This window comes from Gavia stellata, chromosome Z (assembly GCF_030936135.1).
Source record: "Gavia stellata isolate bGavSte3 chromosome Z, bGavSte3.hap2, whole genome shotgun sequence".
Taxonomy (NCBI): Eukaryota; Metazoa; Chordata; class Aves; order Gaviiformes; family Gaviidae; genus Gavia; species Gavia stellata.
Window position 1 is genome coordinate 11,801,991 of NC_082637.1, and position 22,353 is coordinate 11,824,343.

Here is a 22,353-nt window from a genome sequence, read left to right on the forward strand (position 1 = left end):
TTTTGTGTCTATTAAATGGTGTTCCTGAGCAAGTCCCAGTTTTCACTAAGGTGTCCCACTTTGAAATTCTCTTCCCAGTTGCTGTTCCCCTGGTTGCTTTAGGCTTCAGGAAATAGGTTTCTCTAAAGTCCAAGGATCCGCATCACTGGTTAGTGTTGCTTTCTGTTTGCTCAAAGGAAATGTAATCAGATTGTGATGGCAGGTACCAAGGCAACCATTAGTTCTGAGTCAGTGATTAACTCTCCTTTAACCATCAGAATGATATCCAGTGCTGAATTCCAACCTGCACAGTACTGGATTTTCTGTGTTACAAATTATCTTTACTAGTTTTTCAGAAATGGTGAGAAAAACTATGATCCATCTGGCAAATGGCCAGGTAAAGTCCTCCAGGCAGTTTCTATTCCCAGGTGTGCAGCCAGATGTTTGAGGACCCGCAGCTCAACTCACCTCTAACAAGATTTGATGTTCTGCAGCCAGCTGCCTACGAACAGTATGGTTTAAGTGTCTGCTTGGGACTTAAATCCCCAGCTGTCTGAGGTGCCAGACTCTGCACTGTGTACTTTTGTCCTTGTGGTAAAAGCATCATAACTTTGCTGTTTTTCCTCCTTCACCCCTGGGAACATTTTCCTGTGATTCAGGCTGTCCAACCCAATCTCGTTAGGGTCTTCTGATTAACCTGTACATAATAAATTCCTTGTTTCTAAAATGCAATATTTTGGGGTGTTTTTTTTGCAGATCTTTGCATTTTTAGCACTGATGTGTCTTATCCTAGCCATTGGCAATGGCATCTGGGAGCATGATAAGGGCTACTACTTCCAGGTCTATCTGCCCTGGGCAGAAGGCGTCAACTCTGCCTCCTACTCCGGCTTCCTCATGTTCTGGTCATACGTGATCATTCTAAACACTGTGGTGCCAATTTCACTCTATGTCAGGTATGTGCCAAAACTTCCTTTCATGTTTCATCTTAGGAGAGGTTTCGCTTTTGCCTTAGCTGGGAGCAGCATTTTCCCTAGACACAAATGCAACCACATTGTGGATGGTCACACACAACCACAGTGATGCTCTTCTTCTTTCTGCTATCTTCAGAGGTCTTTGTCAGGGTTGGAGCGGGGACAGCAGTGAGGCCTGGAAGAGGAAAGGATGATTTTGCAGTTAAAGGGGAGGTGTAGGTGTAGGATGCTAGAGGAGTAAGACTGGAAGCCTGTTACTGGCAGCATCTTGCTCTCTCCCACTTGCAGTCCCCATCAAACAAAATGAGTGGCACGTTCTTTGAGGTGGTTGTAGGGCTGGCGTGAGGGGTGGATTGCCAGGTAAGTAGGTGTAATCAGGTTGAGGATCCATAGTACTTGGTGCTATATGAGCAGAGTGAACGTGGCCACTTTGCAGAGAACATAGTGCTAAGTTGGTTGTTGCAGATAGGCAAGCAAGGATAAAGAGTAGGCAATGCATTCGTGATGCTGTCAAAACCTTGCAGTTGGTGTGTAGACTGAGTAGGCCTGTATAGTTTATCATTGCACCTAACTCTTCATACGGTTTTGCTACTGAGGCTCTCTTTTGTGTTGGTAAAGATGAAGAATTAATCCCGTTCCTGTCCAGTATGTCACACCAGCAGCAAAGTGGAAATTCATGTCGTTTGCAAGCTGCTACAGTTCCTTGGTTGTATTGAGTTACACAATAACTCGCTTGTTGTGGAGCTCTGGGTTGTTTGAGCCGTGGCTGTGCTCATCCCCTGGCACTGGGCTCATCCCAACCCAGAGCCCTGCTGGAAACTGTCCCCATTTGAGCACCACTCCCAAAACTGCATCAAGTGAAAGCCACTGCTCCTGCCTCGCTTTTCAGTCTGAAAACTTCTGAAACTTTTCAAATACATTTATAAGATGTTGTTTTATAAATAAAGGAAAGGAATTTGCTATAAACCTAGCAGATCGTTTCAGCGGGACTTGCTTCAGCATTGCTTACTACAGGCCATTTAAGGACAACCTGATGAGTACACCCTGTCATTACCTTCGAAGTTGTCTTCTAATTGCAGTCGCTAATGGTGGTGCTGAAGATAAAGATCTTGTCCCTTAAACTGATGAATATTCCATCACCTTCTCTTTCTGTTTCACCAGTGTAGAGATTATACGCTTGGGTAACAGTTTCTACATTGACTGGGACCGTAAAATGTATTATCCGCTGAATGACACACCGGCTCAGGCGCGTACCACTACCCTCAATGAAGAGCTGGGGCAGATCAAGTATATCTTCTCAGACAAAACAGGAACTCTCACTCAGAACATCATGTGTTTCAACAAGTGCTCCATCAACGGCAAATCCTATGGTATGTTCTCTATTTGTCTCTGAGTTTTATTCCACTGTATGCCACTTGGTCCACAGCGACTAAATGTGATATCCAGTAGAGAGTGTCTTGTGAGAAGCTGCAGCGATCAAGTGCAGGGCTGCCCATAAGGGATGCCTGGACAGCCCTCATTACATCATTTTCAGATCTTAATATCATTTTCCTGTCCCTCATTTCCCCTATTTGCCACCCTTTTGCCTCCCTTTTTCTGCCCCAGTATCATCCCAACTAAAGAACCTGCACATTATTACTTTTTCCTCATTGGTCCCAGCTTTACTACATCTGTACTCAAATTTGTTTTTTTCTGATATCACTGCCTAAGCAATCTCAGCCTTTTATGGTATTCTTGAGATGGTTACCCAGATATTGCTAACCCTGCAAAACATAACACATAACTCACATAACTAACTCTCTCTTAACTACTTGTGAAATCAGCCATCCCTCATGCGGTTATCTGCAAACTTTGTCAGCTTCTCACACTGTTATCTCTCACATTCAGCAATTTCTCATGTCATGAGCAGCATTTTTCCACATCCTGTTCAGGTAGTCGAACCTTTGGTTGGCAGCTAGTCAATGGCCTGGTCATTTGTCTTTAGCTCTGACATACTTCACCTACTAGAAGACAGAAGAGTTTGTAGGGAGTTGGAAAAAATGGGAAACAGAAGTTGTTAGCTCTGTTAGATCCGAACAGTCATTGACTTAAAAGACTCGTTCATTGTATGGCCCCGGGCAGTTTTCTTCATACTGCTCAAGAGCTGCTAGCAATTCACAAACTGACTAATTGATTAACATCATTAAATTCCCCCAGAGAAATTAGTCACCGCTTATTCGTAGATTGATGCTTGTTGTGCCTGTGTTAGACCTGTTGATGGACTAGTGTGCCAGGAAGCTTGTCTTTTTTTATCTGTGCTATCAGCTGGCCTAATAAAAGAAGTTATTTCTTCCTCTAAATCCTTGTGTATATTTGGAGACCACCATATCTCAAACAGCGTTACTATGCTAGCCAAAGTTAGTGCTGCTAAAGAGTTTGAAAAATATTCAGCCTGTTCATTCATGTGTCCTTAGCTGACTTTTTCGAAGTGGATGACACCACTAACATAGATATAGGGTGTGGGTTCAATAAATGAATAGGAAATATGCAGAAAGAAGGCAGACAGTCTATTGCCTATAGTTTTCTAAATGCTTATCTTCTACCTAGGAATGCACTTCTTTTGATTTGCTGCTCAGGGGCATTTGGGAAAGTCATGCCAGGAAGGATGAATTAGTTCTGCTGCCAGGGAAGGTACTCCAGAGGCTTAAGCTTCCCATTGGGAAGGAGGTATCCAAAAGCCTCTCATTTATGGTTCCCAGGGGATCATTGATGTGCAGATCTCAGGAGAGATGACTTCTGAGTTTCTTCTACACCCTCAGGGCTTTTGTGAGGGCGTATCAGCACCTACAATTGACTCTTGTCACAGTTGAGGTTGCTGGTGCAGGTATGGATCTATCATTCATGTACTTCATTGTATTTCGATCATATTTCAATGGGGTGTTGAATCTGGCTGGGCTGGGCACAGACCTTCCAAATTAGATTTTTCTTCAGGCAGAAGAAGTTTCAGCAGTGTCTCCTAGAGATGAGATGTCTTCCATTTCTGTGACCAAATGATCGGTTCAGGGAAAATTAATAGAGCAGCCTTGCTACCTAGAGATGGGAAGAATTGGCTTTGACAACTCCTTCTCTGCGGTTGTCCATTGTTGCAAACCCAATACGATCCAGGAGCTGGATTTTATCTCACATTCCAAAGGGATAGTACAAGAGAAGCCATCCTCTGAAAGCACCTTCGTTTCCTACCTAGCACTACATCGCAGAATCACAGAATAACAGAATCACAGAATCACTAGGGTTGGAAAAGACCTGTAAGATCATCAAGTCCAACCATTACAAAAAAAAAAAACAAACAAACAAACAAAAAAAAACCACCCACAACACACACACACAAAAACCACCACACAAAAAACCACCCACACCACACAACACCATGCCCATCAAGCCATGTCCCACAATGCCACATCCACACGCTCCTTGAATACCTCCAGGGAGGGTGAACCCACCACCTCCCTGGACAGTCTATTCCACTGTGTTACCACTCTCTCAGTAAAGAACTTTTTCCTAGTACCCAGTCTGTATCTCCCCTGGCGCAACTTGAGGCCATTTCCTCTAGTCCTGTCGCTAGTCACTTGGGAGAAGAGACCAACACCCACCTCTCTGCAACCCCCTTTCAGGTAATTGTAGAGAGCGATAAGGTCTCCCCTCAGCCTCCTCTTCTCCAGACTGAACAACCCCAGTTCCCTCAGCCGCTCCTCATCAGACTTGTGCTCCAGACCCCTCACCAGCTTCGTCGCCCTTCTCTGGACACGCTCCAGCACCTCAATGTCCTTCTTGGAGTGAGGGGCCCAAATTCGAGGTGTGGCCTCACCAGCGCCAAGTACAGGGGCACGATCACCTCCCTACTCCTGATGGCCACACCGTTTCTGATACAGGCCAGGATGCCGTTGGCCTTCTTGGCCACCTGGGCACACTGCTGGCTCATATTCAGCCGGCTGTTGATCAACACCCCCAGGTCCTTTTCTGCGGGGGAGCTTTCCAGCCACTCATCCCCAAGCCTGTAGCGTTGCATGGGGTTGTTGTGGCCAAAGTGTAGAACCCAGCACTTGGCCTTATTGAACTTCATCCAGTTGGCCTCGGCCCATCGATCCAGCCTGTCCAGATCCCTCTGCAGAGCCTTCCGACCCTCCAGCAGATCAACACTCCCGCCCAACTTGGTGTCGTCTGCAAACTTGCTGAGGGAGCACTCAATCCCCTCATCCAGATCATCAATAAAGATATTAAACAAGACCGGTCCCAAAACTGAGCCCTGGGGGACTCCGCTTGTGACCGGCCGCCAGCTGGATTTGACTCCATTCACCACAACTCTCTGGGCTCGGCCGTCCAGCCAGTTTTTTACCCAGCGAAGAGTGTACCTGTCTAAGCCATGATTCGCCAGCTTCTCCAGGAGAATACTGTGGGGGACAGTGTCAAAGGCTTTGCTGAAGTCCAGGTAGACAACATCGACAGCCTTTCCCTCATCCACTAGACAGGTCACCTGGTCATAGAAGGAGATCAGGTTGGTCAAGCAGGACCTGCCTTTCATGAACCCGTGCTGGCTGGGCCTGATCCCTTGGTTATCCTGCACGTGTCCCGTGAGCGCCCTCAAAATAAACCTCTCCATAATCTTCCCCAGCACCGAGGTCAGGCTGACAGGCCTGTAGTTCCCCGGATCCTCCTTCCGGCCCTTCTTGTAGATGGGCATCACATTGGCAATCCTCCAGTCGTCCGGGACCTCCCCCCATTAACCAGGGCTGTTGAAAAATGATGGAGAGTGCATCCTTTCTGTGTTCAGCTTGGCCAAGTCTTCTTTACCCAAGTGCCACTCATTTTTATGGTAACTGCTTTGTGTTTCAAGCATAGGTCAGTCTCTGGATTTTGTCATGGGTTAACATAGAAACTGGTTGATATGAATCAGCAGTCTCCAGTGCCCATGTCAAGATATTTATGCTTACTGAAACTTTTTAATTAGGTATTATCTTCAAAACACTTTAATTTTTATGGTAAAGAAGCTCGGAGACTGCACTTATCTGGAGTTTGTGGCTATAACCTCAGTCTTTCTTGTTTGCAGGTGATGTGTATGATATGTCTGGGCAAAGGATAGAAATAAATGAGGTAAGTGCTCAAGTGCTATCAGGATCTGTGCTTTCAGTGAACCTGCCTGCCTAAGTGCTAGTGGACACAACCCATCGAGGCATAGCTCATGCTCTTGACCCTGCAAGAGCTGATGTTCTTGACCCTGACAACAGGGATGTGTGTTCTTGAGAATGTCAGAGGATTGCCAGAGTTGCATTCCCTTCCAGTAAGTCTGGTTTAAACCTGCAGGTCGGGTAGCCTGAGTGCCCACTGTTCCCTCAGCTTCACATGACATCCTAGTGTGCGCACAGCTCCTCTTGAATACTTGGCCATTGATGTTTGTTGTAAACTTGGACATTGGTGAATTTTATTATCCGTGGCAGTTAATTAAAGCTTTTGTGGGGAATCATTGAGTTCAGTTCATATTGATAACAAGGTCAGTGTCAAATTCCTCTAATGTCTGGACATTGGAAAGTGTGAAAATGGGTGACTTCTCCATTTCTCTCTAGCCTCTGCTTGCTGGCACAAACCCACGTCTTGTTTTTCTAAAATATCTGGAAACTGTATGCAGTAATCCAAGGAACAAATGGCAAGATGATGATGAAAATGCCACTCCTCGTTCCAATGATTCATTTCCAGGCCATTTAAAACTTAAATTACCCACTGAAATTGGCTATTTGTGCCGTGCGCTATGCCTCCAGACTGCCCTTGCTCAGGCAGCAAAATGCAAAGGGCTGACTCGCTCGGGGAGACATGCTGGTCTCCTGCCAACTGGCTGCTCTGCAGCTCCTCCTGCCCATGATACTCGCCGGAGCAGAGTCCTGCTGCCCAGACATCCACGGTGTTGCAGTGCCTGGACCTTGCTGCGCAGATGAGTGGGGGGGTGAGGGGGAGCGTGGGTCTGTACTCTTGCGGTAAGCGCTAAATGTCAGCTTGCAGAGGTCAGAAGAATGACTCCCATGCTGGAAACTCTGAGCTCATCAGGGATCGGGCGGGAGTCGGAATCGTCCCAGGCAGGCTTGGCAGTGCATTCCTCCATGACACATCATGCTGTGAGCTTCTGGCCATTTCTCCAGTACGTTCCCCTCTGCTTGGGGCTCCTTGTTTTTAGACAAAATGGGCAGTGCCTGTGGAGTTGAACCTTTACATCACTTGTCTGTCATCTTCTTTCCATAACAGGATTTTTTCTTGTTTTGGGAGAATAGGGTGGAGAACACCGCCTTTGAATTGTTTTAAATTGGGCTTCCACATTCGCCTATCACAGGCAGCCATTGACGTCAGGACCATGATGCCTTCAAGCAGACATGTGTTGAAGGCAGGCATTTCTTTGCTATAGAAATCCTTTGGCGGGGATCCCGTAGGAGCATTTGCTGTCGTACAGAGAGGCATCTTTAGCTAATCAGGTTCTCAGCCTGAGTGCTGCTCTGAAAGGCGGCTCAAGTGCCTGTCCTCTCCTGTGATTCAGTAGATTTCATGACCTCCCACTTACTTAGACTCACCAACCTCTGTCATGAACAGCCCTGCAGAAGAGGGCCCTTCGTAAATGTAAGGAAGAGAGAGGGACTATGATGGGCAGGCATTGGGGTACAGTCATATGAGAGCTCCACAAATAACGCTGAGCCGTATTTTTGCAGAACACAGAGAAGGTTGATTTCTCATACAACCAGCTAGCCGACCCGAAGTTTGCTTTCTATGACCACAGCCTGGTTGAAGCTGTGAAGCTGGGTGATGTCCCGACGCACAGGTTCTTCCGGCTGCTCTCACTTTGTCACACAGTGATGCCAGAAGAGAAGAAGGAAGGTGAGGACTGTTGAAGGCACCAGACTGAGTGGTTATGTTCACCCTGCACCATAGTATGTCTTCTCTCCACAGAAGCTGTTACTGGTCCTTTTGGCTCCCTGGTGATTTTCTGTAGTATATGGCTACACATAAATCAATGTCTTTGGAGATGCCACGTGGGAAGAGAAAGGACCAGGGCCTCCACACCCTGTGTGTTCCTGTGGTGGAGCTGACACTATTGCAAACAGCACATCTCTGGAGTGCAGAAAGTGCAGATGCCACAGCTTCCCTGAGGTGGCAGATGGCTTGCCCCACTCTTTCTCTACTCTGCACCAAGTCCCATAAAGCAAAGAGCATGGAGCACCTATCCACTGGAGACTCATTATCTCCACTCACCCAGTGCTCCCACAGGTACTGGGTCAGTCTCCTCAAATCCTAGACAGGGCGAAGACTGTACTTTAAAGGCTAGAACGATTAATTGACACATGTAAGGTGAAAATACTGATGAGAAAAATACATGCACGTGTAACTAGACGGGGTTAAACCCAAGGAAGTTGCCCTCTCAGTGAGATCTGTTGGACCCTGAAGAGAGTGATAAAAGACCACAGAAGAGTCTAGGAGGCCTTGCACTGGCCTGGAGGATGAGTTGATGGGACTTGACTGAGATGTGTGGACATAAGGTGCTTTTTAGTGCTGCACTTCTAGGGATAGACAGAAAAGCAAAGGGTTAACTGCTATATAATGTGTTTGATTTTGTATTTGCTTAGCTTTAGCAACAAGGCAGAAGCCCCATTACTTTTTTTTCTTGCATGTCAGGTAACTTGGTGTATCAGGCTCAATCTCCTGATGAAGGAGCCCTTGTCACTGCTGCCAGAAACTTTGGATTTGTGTTCCGGGCTCGCACACCAGAGACCATCACTGTCATGGAAATGGGAGAAATAAAAATCTACAAACTACTCGCTATTCTTGATTTCAACAACGTTCGCAAGCGAATGTCTGTTATCGGTATGTTCTCTTTGCTCCCTTCTTTCCTTCCTGACTTTTTAGGCTCTCAATTTGGCCCTCATTCTTCTGTGATGCTCTTTCCTAGGAGACCTCTTTGCAATGCTTTCTGAATAACATTTACTTCTGAGGGCTTGAGATGAGCTGCCTTGACTTTCCAATTACACAGCAGCAGTACTAGATAAATACTTAACTTAGGCAGGTGGGAGAACACCTAACATCTGGACCACAATGATGAAGCAGCCTCCTGAAGACACTAACCTTTTTACATATCTTACTGCCCTCATGACAATGCAGGAAAGGCCTTCCTTCTACTCAGCTTTAAAATTATCAGTGAAATATGAGAAAGTGGGAAAGGAGAAAGCAAGGATGAGTAGAGAAACCCACTTTCCCAAAAGGAAAATGGAGAAATTATTCAAGAAACTTCATGTAGCCTTTATTAACCCTCCAACATCCTCAGATACTTCAGGAATGGGAATATCATACCTGTAGCAAGAGAGTGGTAGTACCTTTACTGGTAGGAGCAATAAAAGCAGCAGGCCCAGTTCCCTAAGAACAAATTGTTCTTGACTTTTGAATGCCAATGTCCTGCCTACAGTGCTGTCTGTAGGAACCACATAGTCAAACCAACCATAGTCCATCTGCTCAGACCAATGCAATCTGGGTACAGTTTCCTGTGCTGCTACTCCTAAGGTGGAGAGCAGTTGCATTATCTTCTTTTCTAAGCAAACCTTGTCTTGATTTCTGGGAGTTTGCCAAAACTTGGTGGAGTTCAGGCACCTCTAAAAACCTTTCTTTGTTTTGATGGAAGTGTTGTGAATTCCAAGTGCCTCAATCTGGGATTTGTAGTATTTCTTTTCCTCTTCCTCGTAGTGCGGAGTCCAGAAGGTGATTTGACTTTGTACTGCAAGGGGGCTGACACCATTCTTTATGAACTGCTTCATTCATCCTGCGACTCTCTGAAAGAGGAGACCACAGAACACCTGAATGTAAGTGTTTCCTTCAGCACAACATCTCTGCATTTGATGGTTTCCTTTTCTCCAGGTGTGGAAATGTACTTTGTATTGAGACAAAAAACAGATTTCAGAAGCAGCACCCAAACACAAGGGGTTTTTGTTTTGTTTTGTTGGGAGGTTTTTTTGTGAGGAATGGAGAGGGAAATAAATTTATAAAGCCTTAAGTCTCAAATTGGTTGCCTAAGCATGGGCACCAGGTGCCATTTTAAGTGCTTTAAGATATCCAGGACATGTGGACATGGATGGCAAATACAATGCAGGACATTCAGAAGACCAGTATTCTGAGAGTAGGAGCTGGAAGCCAGGCAGGATAGGTGAAACACCTGAAATGGCACTGCGCATCTGTGTTTTGGCAACTAAATTCCATCCAAGTCTGCTATTACTCTGCAATGCATGCACCTGATGCACTCAAGCATGCCTTGGATTGGAATAACTCAGGTGATTGGTAAAGGGGCACAGAGCCCTATACCTTCTTGATCACAATTCAGATCTGCAGTGATTGCAATCTGAGAGGTGTCAGTCACAAGGGACCAGGCAGGTGCTGAGACATACTCACCTCCCCTTCTTCCAGATCATATAGGGGCATATTAGCTGGGCAGCAAGGAAAATGCATCGCTCAGACTTGTGGCGTTTTATATTGTTAATGGTGTGCACTGGGAGATGGTTACTCACCCAAGTGGACTTTCTGGCCGATATTTACTCCCCCTTGTGATTCCAGATCCTGGTGGTACAGTGCAGAGCACAAGATAACACAAAGTTTTGCTGGAGGGGTTGTGCAGTAGCACAAACATCCCTGCTTACTGTCTGGGGGAGCCAGAGAAAGTTGCTGGCGAAGGAAAGGGCAGAGCAGTGCTGTGGATGTAGCCTGTTCCTGATGCACCTTTACTTCAAGCCTGGGGAAATGACTCTGTTTTCACAAAGAGATCTCTGTTATTCCACCAATCATTGAGAGCCATACCATCAATCATACATCTGCAGAAAGTGCAGTTACAAGGACTTGCTGACATGTCATGACCGACTGTGCTCATGCTGTGCATTTCAGCCAGCATTTGTACCCTGAAAATGTTGAGCCCAGGTCCAAAATTCAAGGACGTGTTCAGTGTTTATTTAGGTCTCACTGTTCTGAACCTTATGTTGAGAAATATGGACCTGGGAAACAACTGCCTGGTTAATATAAAGATTTAAAGCCAGAAAGTAGGAAAGCTCTTTTGAATTTGTTCTTTGTAAGGACTGTGGATGGCAACGATAAAGTGGTCTGGAACTAGTGTTTAAAAAGTACCCCAAGGTTTGTAGTCTAAGTTGTGATTTTTTCACCTTTCCTCTGCAGACTTTAGGCGAGAAGCTTTTACAAATAGCTGATTGTTTTCCAAGGGTTCTTTGTAAGCCCGGGTGAGCAGATGGTTCTTCTTTGACCTATTCTGCCTCACCACTGTCTTGCAGGAGTTTGCTGGTGAAGGTCTGAGGACACTCGTGGTGGCCTATAAAAACCTGGATGAAGATTACTTTCAGGACTGGATCAGGCGTCACCATGAAGCAAGCACTGCCTTGGAAGGACGGGAAGATAAGTTGTCAGAGTTATATGAAGAGATTGAAAAAGACCTAATGGTTGGTGTTTCAGGGAATCTGGGCCAGGCTCTGGGGGAGGCAGTGAGGATGGTGGTTTGTCAATAAACAGCTCAGTATGACTTCAGTAAACATTGCTCTGCAAACAGCTCAGTGGGTTGTGTGATGGGAGCGGATAGGAATATGGCAGTCCTGGGTTTTCACTGGCACCTCTGTCAGGAGCCCGTAACTGGGGTGTCAGCCACCAGTGGGTGCCAGAGTCGCTTTCGTGATGAAGTGACATACTGGACCCTAAGGGAAATGACGTGGACACAAATATTTCATAGCTATCCTTTGTATGTGCAAATGGCTGATCTATTTATTTTCCTGTCTTTGAAATGGCAGGCAGTGAATAATCCCCAGTGCCCCTCCATTTCAAAGAGTGTCTTCTTTGTTCTTGCAGCCCTGGGAGGGATGGGGAGATGACATCCATGAACATGTTTGTGTCAAATTGAAACACAGGGCTAAACTGTGATCTTCAAGTCATTCTCCTCTCCCTGCGTGTTGTCACAGCTTTTTGAATGCCCTGGGGGGTCTGCCTTCGTTTTAGAGCTGTGAATAATGAATGAAAAGGATGTGGGGGATCTGAGGGGAAGCAATTCAGCTTTTGCACTCCCAGTAGTGCTTTCCTGAAATCTCAGAAATCCTGGGAGCTGCACCATTGCTCCTTCCGTTAGCTGTACGTTCAGCAGAGCCTGGGAAGAAGCAAGTGTGAGCCGAGGAGATGCTGGCCTCTGGAAATTGCATAGTCCATGGGGGAGAGCCTATTGCCCTTCTGGGTCTCAACAGATTAGTGGAAGATGCTGGTCCTCCAATCCAGAGAATACATTGTGCAAATGCTCTGTGAGTCGTGTTCAAAGCAGGAAAGACATGGAGGTTTATGACATTAAGGGGCCAGCTGCTTTGCAAAAGGGCTATGAAGCTCATAGCCTGAGTAGAAAAAAGGTCATGAGCTCACAGCAGGAAGAAGTGTGGCTCAGAAGAAAACACTGTTTACACCAGACTCTTCTCTGTACTCTGTTACAGGAGTGACTTTACTCCCCGAAGGTGCTGTGGGAAGAACTGAGGATGGGTGTAGGAAAGCCTGGCTTGTGACAGAGAATGGGTGTGAAAGCCAGAGCCAGCAAGGAAGTAGATGGGTCTTGTGGAGGTGTAGAGGACTGCCAGTGTCATAGTCTGGTTGATGGGCAAGAACAGAAGTCCCTGTGTGTGGCAGGCTTCTGTTGGGGGCCCTTAGTGGGAGTAAGGATATAAGGACACAAGGGGATGGAACACGGTTAGATTCAGAGAACAGTAGTAGAATTACTATTTATCATTGATTGACCTAAAAACGAAGTAAGATCCACAGTCAGGAAGGCATCATGACTGTCCCTCCAGCAGCTCTTACACCAGGTCATGGGCAAAGGCAAAGGCCTGTCAACAATACTATTGTGCCTTTCTGCAGCTCCAGAAAGGCAATGGCTGTGGGAAATGCAAGCTCTTGTTCTCCTTCCTGGGTACATTTAACATCAGCATCCATCTTTGGGCTTCCAGGCTGCCAAGGATGAGCAGCTACTCCCAGGATATGGCTTTGTATGCTACAAGCATTTAAGCTCTTGCTAGCTGGAGCAGGGACTGCTGCTGTAAAATGTGGATTGTGCAGTTTTGAGGACCCTATAGAGAAGTTCCATCAGAGCTGTTGTCTACATTGATAACACTCATAGCTGATGAATGATGGAAGTCAAAAGGGATCTTGGGCTTAAAGCCAAACTCTGAATTCAGTCTCCCAACAGCAGGAGGTAGGTGGTAGCAGATGGTGTCTAAACCTGACCTAGCAGTGAAACCTTCATGTCCCTTTGACGACAGGTTAAAGACAGCAAATATCTCCAAAATGCAGAAAAAGCAATAACTTCAAAATAATGAAGCTTTGTATCCTGAGCAGTCTGTGTTTTAGTTATGTGACATTGTGGAGCAGGGGTGGAGACTGGTCTATTACAGGCTGGAGAAGATGTTTAGCAGCTATAGGACAGCTGCAGTATATATTAGCTAATATAGCTAGGAGCAAACTCCACACTAGAGGGTGCATATGGAGGTTTGGGGACATAGATGTCTTTGTCCCTCAGTTAAAGCTCTATCTGCTGTGAAGGGGACACATGGAAAAACACAGAGCTGTAGGTCTGCAAACATGTTGGCAAATAATTTCATGCATGTTCATGATCCGTCTGAGCCTGGGGGATTAGAGACTAGAACATCTGCAGGATCAGGGCTCTACTTTGTACAGTAAATTTACTGAGAAAGAATGAAAACCAGTACAACCTTATTCCTGGATTTAATTTGTGTTTGCTTGACTAATTACCTGGAGGTCTAATGCTTTCTCCTTTGCTAGCAATGGGAAGACTTACCAGTTCCTTGCCATTTTCTGTTAAGCTGCTAGGTGCCACAGCGATTGAGGACAAGTTACAAGATGGTGTCCCACAGACAATTGAGACTCTTGCCAAAGCCAACATTAAGATATGGGTTCTTACTGGAGACAAGCAAGGTAAAGGGGCTACAGCTTTGGATGTTTCTCTTTTCTCCCACCGGTGGGATGGTGCTGCTAAGACCCATGTTCTCATTATTTCTCCTTTGAAAACTGTGCATAAGACAAACTTAGAGGGCTTTGCTTCATTGCCAGCTAGGCAAAACTCCAGTTATCTGGAATTAGACCAGATAACTGTAGCTAGTGCCGGTTCTTACGTCCTGTCCTGAGGCTAGAAGCAGTGTGAAGGCAGCATCCTTTGCCTTCAGAGAGGTGACAGTGAGCATCCCATAGTCCCTGTCATATGCTGTGAAAAGGTGTCACTTTAGTACAGTCGACTGTCCTGGTGAAGAAGGTGGAAACAATCTTGTCCTCCTTTCAAGGAGCTTTAATGTTAAAGTGGATATTGAGTCTGTTTCAGTTTGGGCCTGGCATTAATGATCCAGAAGAGAAATGGAGGAAACATAGGCTTTTGGAGAAAGCATTAAGTTGGCAGGAGCGGTAAATAGATTCCCACTAATTCCTTTGGAGAAACAGTAACATCACTGAAACAATGGTGTTTCAGGGAGGCCAAAAGCATTTGCAAATAATTTCATCTAAGGAATGAGCAGAGAATTTTTGAGAAAAATGAAACATATCATTTTGTCATGTTCCACAGGTAATAGTTTTGCTTATGAAATACAAAAATACTTTTTTTTCAGAATTTTCTAAATGTTTTGATTTTCTTCTTCAGAACTATGATTTGGGGCTTTTCTAGGAGTAGGGGGAGGGAAAATTTAAAATCCTCAAAAAATTACCAACAGGTAATGGGTTTTGTTGCTCCAAGTATGTTGGTCAAAGGGTGCTTTAAGCGTTTTCATTTCGGTAGAATTTTTTTTTTTCTGTGGTCTTGTGAAGCCCAGTTACGGGAGATTTGTTGTTACATCCTTCAAGGTGACTCTCCTGGCTCTCTTAAGCTGATGACTCTGAAAGGCTTAGAGCTCTTTTGAGTGAGAAAGAGAGCTTTTGTCATGTGTGTAAAAAGGCCACAGAGACAGTGGGTGAGTTTGGGACTGCTAAGATGGGTCATCTCCCTGGTTTATCTTTCCCAGAGACGGCAATGAATATTGGTTACTCTTGCAACTTGCTGAATGATGACATGGAAGATGTTTTCATTATTGAAGGCAGCACATCTGACGACGTACTTAATGAGCTGAGGTAAATGGCGGAAATATACAGCTTCACTGCTGTGCACCGACTATTTGTATTTTGTATTATTCCACCTGTTTTTCATGTGGGCTTTACTTGGTACAGTTAATTCAGGGGCCTCAGGTAAGGGCTAGCTGGCTCCCTGGAAGATCCAGCAGCTAAACACAATGTAGAAATCTCCTCTGAGGATGAACTCTGAAGCTTCTTGATCCAAGACTTCAAATCTATATAAATGTATATGAAAACAGAGTCAGGCAGGCACAATCAGCTGACATTTGACTAGTGCTCTAGAGCCACAAAGCCTTTGGCTCCAGGCTTGAGCTACGCTGTTGCTCTACTGCTATTGCCATCCATCCACATTGTGGTTCTTTGTCTGGATATGGCCCTTTTCTAGCATTATCTGGAAATCTACCTTCCTCCCTAGCCTCCTCAGTAGACACAAGTTCTTAGGTATAGGTGGAAAATGGGGAAGTTTTTCAGTCCTTTTCTCTTGAAATAGGTGGTTGCCAGATCATATGGACAGAAAATTGGGATGCCTTTTGCGATACTTCACGACACACAGATGATCTGTCTGACTTTAAATCAGCACAAGTTTAGCACACACTTGTTAGAATTTCAGAAGCATGTGGATGATCTGCACAAACAGCAGCAGCTAAACTATGCATGTTGTTGCACGGATACAAGGAAAATTGAACTAAACTATCAAAGGGAAGCATCCATTTTTTATTTTCGTAAAGTTGATTTAATAAAACATATATCTTTACAAGCTTTTCATTATTATTCCGGATTTTTTTTAGGAATGCAAGGAAAAAGATGAAGCCGGACTCCTTTCTGGACAGTGATGAAATTAACATTCAGTTTGAAAAATCTTCAAAAAAACCAAAAATTATACCTGATGAGCAAGCAAATGGGGTATACGGTCTGGTTATCACCGGCCACAGCCTGGTAAGGAAGGTTCGGAGTTGTGTTAGAGCTCAGTTCTCTGAAGAACTTAATCTGATAGGGACATGCTGGAAGTCTGAAAATGCTTTAAAAATTTAGCTCTAGAGGACTGGAATATTTTTTTTCCTAATTGAAGATTAGGTTCAGTGGTTATCTGAGACATTAAAGATGATGGGCAAGGTTTTAGAAGGCTGGAAGAAGGAAGAGCTGGCCCTGATGTTAGGCAAATAGGAGGGGTAGAGTACCTGGCTCAATTTTCATTTCCAGAAAGATACTAGAAAAATAATCAGGCAGTTTACGGATGCAGCAAGAAGATAACACTAGACATGGGTTTCAAGTATGCCAAGAACATATTTTACTAAATATAGCTGATAACAGATTTTTTTCTATTTAACAGATAGGATATATATCTTACAACTTAACTAATTAATTGTTTGATGCTCTCTCCCACAATACTCTTCCAAGCAAACTGAAGTAATAAGGTCTAGATGAAATTGTTAAGTGACAGATGCAAGACTGCTTGGAAAGTATGGCTCTTAAGGGCTCACTGTTGATCTAAAACAACAGTGAAGTGGCATCTGCAGGGGGCTATCCTACATCTAACTGATACTCAGTGTTTTAATTAACTGCTTAAAAAGAGAGCAGATAACACCAGGCTGGGAGAAACTGTAGGCATAATGGAGTTCAAGATTAGATTTGAAAACAAGTTTAACAAATTGGAGAAATACTTTGGAAAAATGGAGAATGCTATTCAGTAAGAACAAATGCCTTATTCTCCACTTTCACATAATCAACTACACATATACAAAATCAGATATGTATGTAAAAGCATCATCTGTAAGACTTGTGAAGAAAGCCTCCTGCTTCATTTGGCATTGGTAAAGTCTTAGCTGAAATAATTCAACTTATTTGGGCCATTTTCTTTGAGAAAATTTAGACCAGCTAGAGAGAGTACAAAGAAAACTCTAAGAGTGGTCATGCATGATCAGGAAAACATAGAGGAAAACTGAGAGTTAGGATTTCTGAGCCTAGAGAATACTGCTCACTCTTGGTAATACTCTTCAAATAATAACAGGTAAACAAAGTAATGGAATTAAACTGAGACAAGAGAGTTTTGGATGAGATGTCTTCCTGGTGAGAACAGTGAAGCACTGGAATAGGTTTTCCAGCCGTGAAAAATTTTTAGAACAGGTTAGAGGAGAAAGCAATTTAGATACAGTTCAACCTGCCTGGGAGGAAGGCTTAGCCTAGATCAGGTTTATTTGTCTATTGTATTTTGCTTTCCCAGATTTCAGGGGAAGTAAATAGGCAGATGTGGGAAGAGCCGGGAGGCACTGCCTTTCAGAGACAAGATGCTTCTGTTCCCTGTGGTTGCTACCTCTCTTGATGGCAGTCCAGCAAATTTAACTCCCACCTCTATACCAGCCCGGCAAATTACTATTAAAGAAATCTCATCTTGCTCCATTTTTGGCTTGTGTGCCATGTATACAGACCCTGCAGTAGAGGGAACACTTTCAGGCCGTGTCTACGTTGTCAAGTACCTTCTCTCCGCCTTTTACACTCACTCCCTCTTTAACTCTAGGGTCTTAATCCCCTTTAGATCCCCACTGCAAAACAGACAAAAGCTCTATCAAGTTTGGTGCATCACCATGGGCAAATCCTCTGACATCCCAGCTGGCCACAAGCCCCTGCCTCTTCCTACTCCATCCCATCAGCCTGCAGCACAGACGCCGAGTGCTGTGCTATAAAAGCACCACCGGCAGCGGTGACAAAGCTTTCTTTTTATTCCTGGAAAACCACACGCTCACCCACACCCTGGCAAGGAGATATGTCCCACACAAAGAAATTCAAATCTGGGCCATGGGGGAGCAGCCAGCCCACATAGCCTGCAGCAGAGTGGACATAGCCAGGCTCACCAAGACCATGGCTTTCTCCTGGGTGTGGACCACAAGGACAGTGATGTTATTTATTTATTTTCTGCTAACCTAGAACTTGAACAATGGTAATAGTGCTGATATTGTCCCACTGAAACGCAGCATCTGTTCAGTGCCACATCTGTATGTGCAGATGGGTGGGTTGGCTGCGGGGGGACTATGCACACACGTGGTCTTGCTTAAACACAGCGAACAAACAGAACCACAGTGGCATCTGTAATGGCATCATCATACAACTAGTTGATTTGTGTGCAATACCATTAATTACATTTCACCAGTGCAGCGGGGATGTTGTGGCGAAAGCCATCTCTAGTGGCAGTGACCGGCTGGTACTAAAACTCAACCACGAAAAGGTCTCTGTTGTTGACCAATCCTGCCTGCCACTGACGGAAGGGAAGTGGGGGCACTGGTGACTCATCTCTGTTTCAAGACGAAAGTGTATCTGGCCTCAGGATTGTCTGCAAAAAGAGCAGTGGGCCTGCTGTAATGGCTCTGAGGAGGAGAGAGCCCTGTAGATTCCTTCCATGCATGTCTACAGAGAAGAGACGTCAAAGAACAGAGCCAAAAACACGAGCTGAAAGAAATATCAAAAGCTAACACTGCTCCCTTCCTCTCGCACAAAGCTGGAGGGGTGACCAGACATCCAATTATCTCTGTGTTTCCCGAATAGAAATAACTCAGCTGACTGATTTAGAAGGTCAGTACTCAGACCAAAGTTGCCTTCTCCCTGGCTTTGTGTTTTGCTTTGTCATGCCCACCTGAGCTCAGCTTTTTCCACTTTTTTTTTTTTAATTAAGTGCTCCCAAATTGAAATATCTTCTATTTACACCACAGATGTCCCAGAGCTTAAAAAATAAACCAAGAGGGACAAGCAGAGACTCTCCTGCATGCAGATACGCAAGGTTGTCTCAGGCCCAGCAGCAGCTTCATAAAATTATTGCTCCTGTTGTTTGACACTTCTGGCACGCTGTCAGGTTACATCAGCTAGAGCAGCTGTTGTGCATATCCAGCTGTGGTGCATCCAAGGTGCAAGCTCGTAGGTGTACTCTGCGTGGCATGATGTTGTGAGGTGTGGATGCTCCCTGCGACTGAATGGACAGATTCACTTGGGGTATCTCATACCTTCCTCCTGCCAAATAGAAGAACTAGCTCAGCTCTCATTTCCTTCCCGATGCATCCTCTTGATGAGTTGCTGCTGGTCTGACCTGAAGACCCTCTTTGCTCCTTCTTCTCAGGCTTACGCGCTGGAAGGGAATCTGGAGCTGGAGCTGGTGAGAACCGCCTGCATGTGCAAAGTGGTGATCTGCTGCCGGGTGACTCCGCTACAGAAAGCCCAGGTGGTGGAGCTGGTGAAGAAGTACAAGAAGGCTGTGACCCTGGCCATCGGAGACGGCGCCAACGATGTCAGCATGATCAAAAGTGAGTCACGGCCAACAGCTAGCACGCTCTAGCAAACGGGCTTGCTGCTGTATTAGCTATCTGAGGTGGCCTAGCAGCAGGAACACATTATCTGAGTGCCTTCTGCACCACCCTCTGTGGCACCAAGTGTCTGTGCCCCAGGTTTCGGCAGGTTTCTGCAGAGCGCTGTCACTATAGGCTACTCCTGTGTCCTGCCTTCCAGGACACACAGGAGGGCCCTTTGCTGTGCTCCCACCACCAGGATCGCAGGAAGCTAAGATTGCACTTACTGCCTATTTCTCTGTTTCTACCTTAGAATAGACAAAAGCCCACCGGGACTGTGACATGTCCACTTGTGTGTCTGAATGGCCACCAACACGAGGGCAGTACAAACAACAAACAAGTTTGTTTCAGAGAGGTCCTATCTGCAATGCAGAAAGAGATCTTCATGCCTGTAAATATATATGTATAATGTTACATTAATTTTTTTAACATTTCCATGTGGTAGGGTCATTTGTTAATTACCTGCCTTGTGTTATTAGTCATGGGCTTCTAGACCCCTTCATCCTTGAGCATCATTTGATGCTGCATTACCTCAGTGAATTTAGGAAAAAAATCCCCTAACTAGGTATAATTAAATTAAGATTATTCAGAAGGGCCTATTGCTAATCTTCCTTGTGTTAATTTGCAAGAATTGATTAACTGGAGCCTTTTAATTAAGAGAGAAAAGGCTAAGTAGTGAGCTTCAAGGGAGATAAATCAGGCAGTAGTAAAGAAAGGATAAGAAAAGCAAGTTAAACCATACATGATGATTAGAAACTAACCCCCACCCCCCCGAGAGGGTTGGGACTTTGGGATTTTATGAATTCACTATTCCACGGAAACCTCTGAATCTAACCAACCTCCAGCCATCAAGATTGTTCTCATTAGTTAAAGCTGTATAATTAGCATCACATTAAACTTATGTCTGTGTTTAATAAACCCAAGTTACTATTAAAAAAGACGTGACTCTTCTATCCAATTATTTGATTGAACTAATAAAGCCTAGGAAATGTAAAAAGGCTGCAGTCTGCCTTGTAGCACTGTGGCTGAGAAATCTATAAGGGGGTTGAAGATTTTGCTTGTCTGGAGCTATATTTTAAGGCTGCTGCAAGGACATGCAGGCATGTAAATATAAGTCACATGGCAATATAAATTAAAGTTATTTTTTCATAACTGCAGCTGTTACAAACAACAGCATTTATGCTGTTGGAAAACATTCAGAGAGAAAACATGAATTGTCACTGAGGGTGTAATTTCATTCAAATAATACAAGCCCAGTTGTTGGAAATGTATCACCACAACCAAAAAAGAACTAGTGCCCCAAATTTTTTTTTTTTTTTAAATAACTTTACATATGACTTTTTATGAAGGCTGCGAGGGAATTACACAGTGTCCCAGTGCAGGGAATTAATTTTAAAAATGGGGTAATCAGAACTCTCGTCGTAATGACACGAGCAATAACCTTCTTGTTGCAGCTGCCCACATCGGGGTTGGTATCAGTGGCCAGGAGGGGATGCAAGCGGTCTTGTCCAGCGACTTCTCCTTTGCACAGTTCCGTTACCTGCAGCGCCTGCTCTTGGTCCACGGCCGGTGGTCCTACATCCGCATGTGCAAGTTCCTCAAATACTTCTTCTATAAGAATTTTGCCTTCACGTTAGTGCATTTCTGGTATGGCTTCTTCTCTGGCTTCTCAGCACAGGTAGGTCCAGCTTCTGTTTTCTCACGGTCATGCCTAGCATTTTCAAGCAAAGTATCCAGAAACATTTTAAAAGGAAATAAACTAAGCCATTCCCCCCACCTCACTGAATGACACACAGGTCTGTCTTCTTCATCTGTGTGCGTATAAAGCAGATACTGCTTCCTTCATTGTGCTGCTGGTAAGGGATAGATGCCTGAAGACATTTAGGTGCATTATGAAGCACATAGGTACCTCGTGGGATTTTCGAAAGTGTTCAAACTGACTACAGCCATCAAACAGAGATACAGATTACGCAGAGACCTGACCCCTTCGGCGCACATCTGTGTAAGACCTACGCTTGCCCTACTAGCACATTTGAAGCAAACAGTTTAACCCCACAGTGCGCTTCAGCAGCTTGCAAGAGGAGCAAATCTCCTGCAGCGAAAAATCGGGCGTGTGTTTAAGACAAACCAAATCTCCAGCCCAACCCAGGCCCTGGGAAGCACAGATTGTGTGCAAGTGTTCACCCCGGGGCTGAGGGTGCAAGGGTGCAGGGGTGGGAGTGGGGGGGTGTTGCCGCCTGCCTGCCCCTGCCCGCGGGCTGCCCGCCGGGGCGGCAGGAGGGTCCTGCTCCAGCTGTGTCCGGTGGTGGGTGCTGAGCAAACAGGGTTGGCATAACGTCATCCGTCCCTCGTGTATTCCCACAGCTTATGGTACAAGCCATTGAGGGCTGCTGAGCTTGAGTCACCCTACACTTTTGGTCTCAGTAGCGTCTCGAACCAAGATGTTTAATTCCGTGTCCTTTTCAGGAGATGGAAAAGGCAGCCTTTTGCTAACTCCATGCCCTGTTCTTTTTCTTTAGACTGTCTATGATGAGTGGTTCATTACGCTTTACAATCTGGTATATACCTCCCTCCCGGTGCTAGGAATGAGCCTCTTCGATCAGGTACAGTTTCTATCACCGCCTGGATTTTTTTTTTTAGGAGTTTTATCTCTGGGTGCTTTGAGCTGGTTCCATGAAGCGAAAGCAGCTGACTTTTTGGCTAGCTATTGTGGCAGCCCCTAAAACAGTTTCCTGCCAGTGACAACTGAAAGCACAAAAGGATGCACCAGGGAGGAGATGGTGTATTATCCTGATTTGTCCTGTGGGTTTCAGTGTGTGGTGAGCGTTTTGGGTTAGGCTGTTGACTACAGTAAAAGCTGCAACTGCAACACTCCCCTGAAGTGGTCTCATATT

General features: G+C 45.2%; 1 protein-coding gene across 1 annotated transcript in view; it reads left to right on the top strand.

The window, feature by feature from the left end:
- The window catches only part of LOC104255753 (phospholipid-transporting ATPase FetA), a 67,716-nt gene that overhangs the window by 38,795 nt on the left and 6,568 nt on the right, over positions 1-22,353 (top strand). The window contains 14 exon segments of the mRNA XM_059833728.1: positions 736-932; positions 2,112-2,324; positions 6,458-6,480; positions 7,532-7,545; positions 7,673-7,838; positions 8,634-8,822; positions 9,693-9,808; positions 11,276-11,440; positions 13,844-13,955; positions 15,026-15,131; positions 15,920-16,067; positions 19,234-19,417; positions 20,914-21,137; positions 21,979-22,062. Of these exon segments, the coding sequence (XP_059689711.1) occupies positions 736-932; positions 2,112-2,324; positions 6,458-6,480; positions 7,532-7,545; positions 7,673-7,838; positions 8,634-8,822; positions 9,693-9,808; positions 11,276-11,440; positions 13,844-13,955; positions 15,026-15,131; positions 15,920-16,067; positions 19,234-19,417; positions 20,914-21,137; positions 21,979-22,062 (1,941 nt within the window).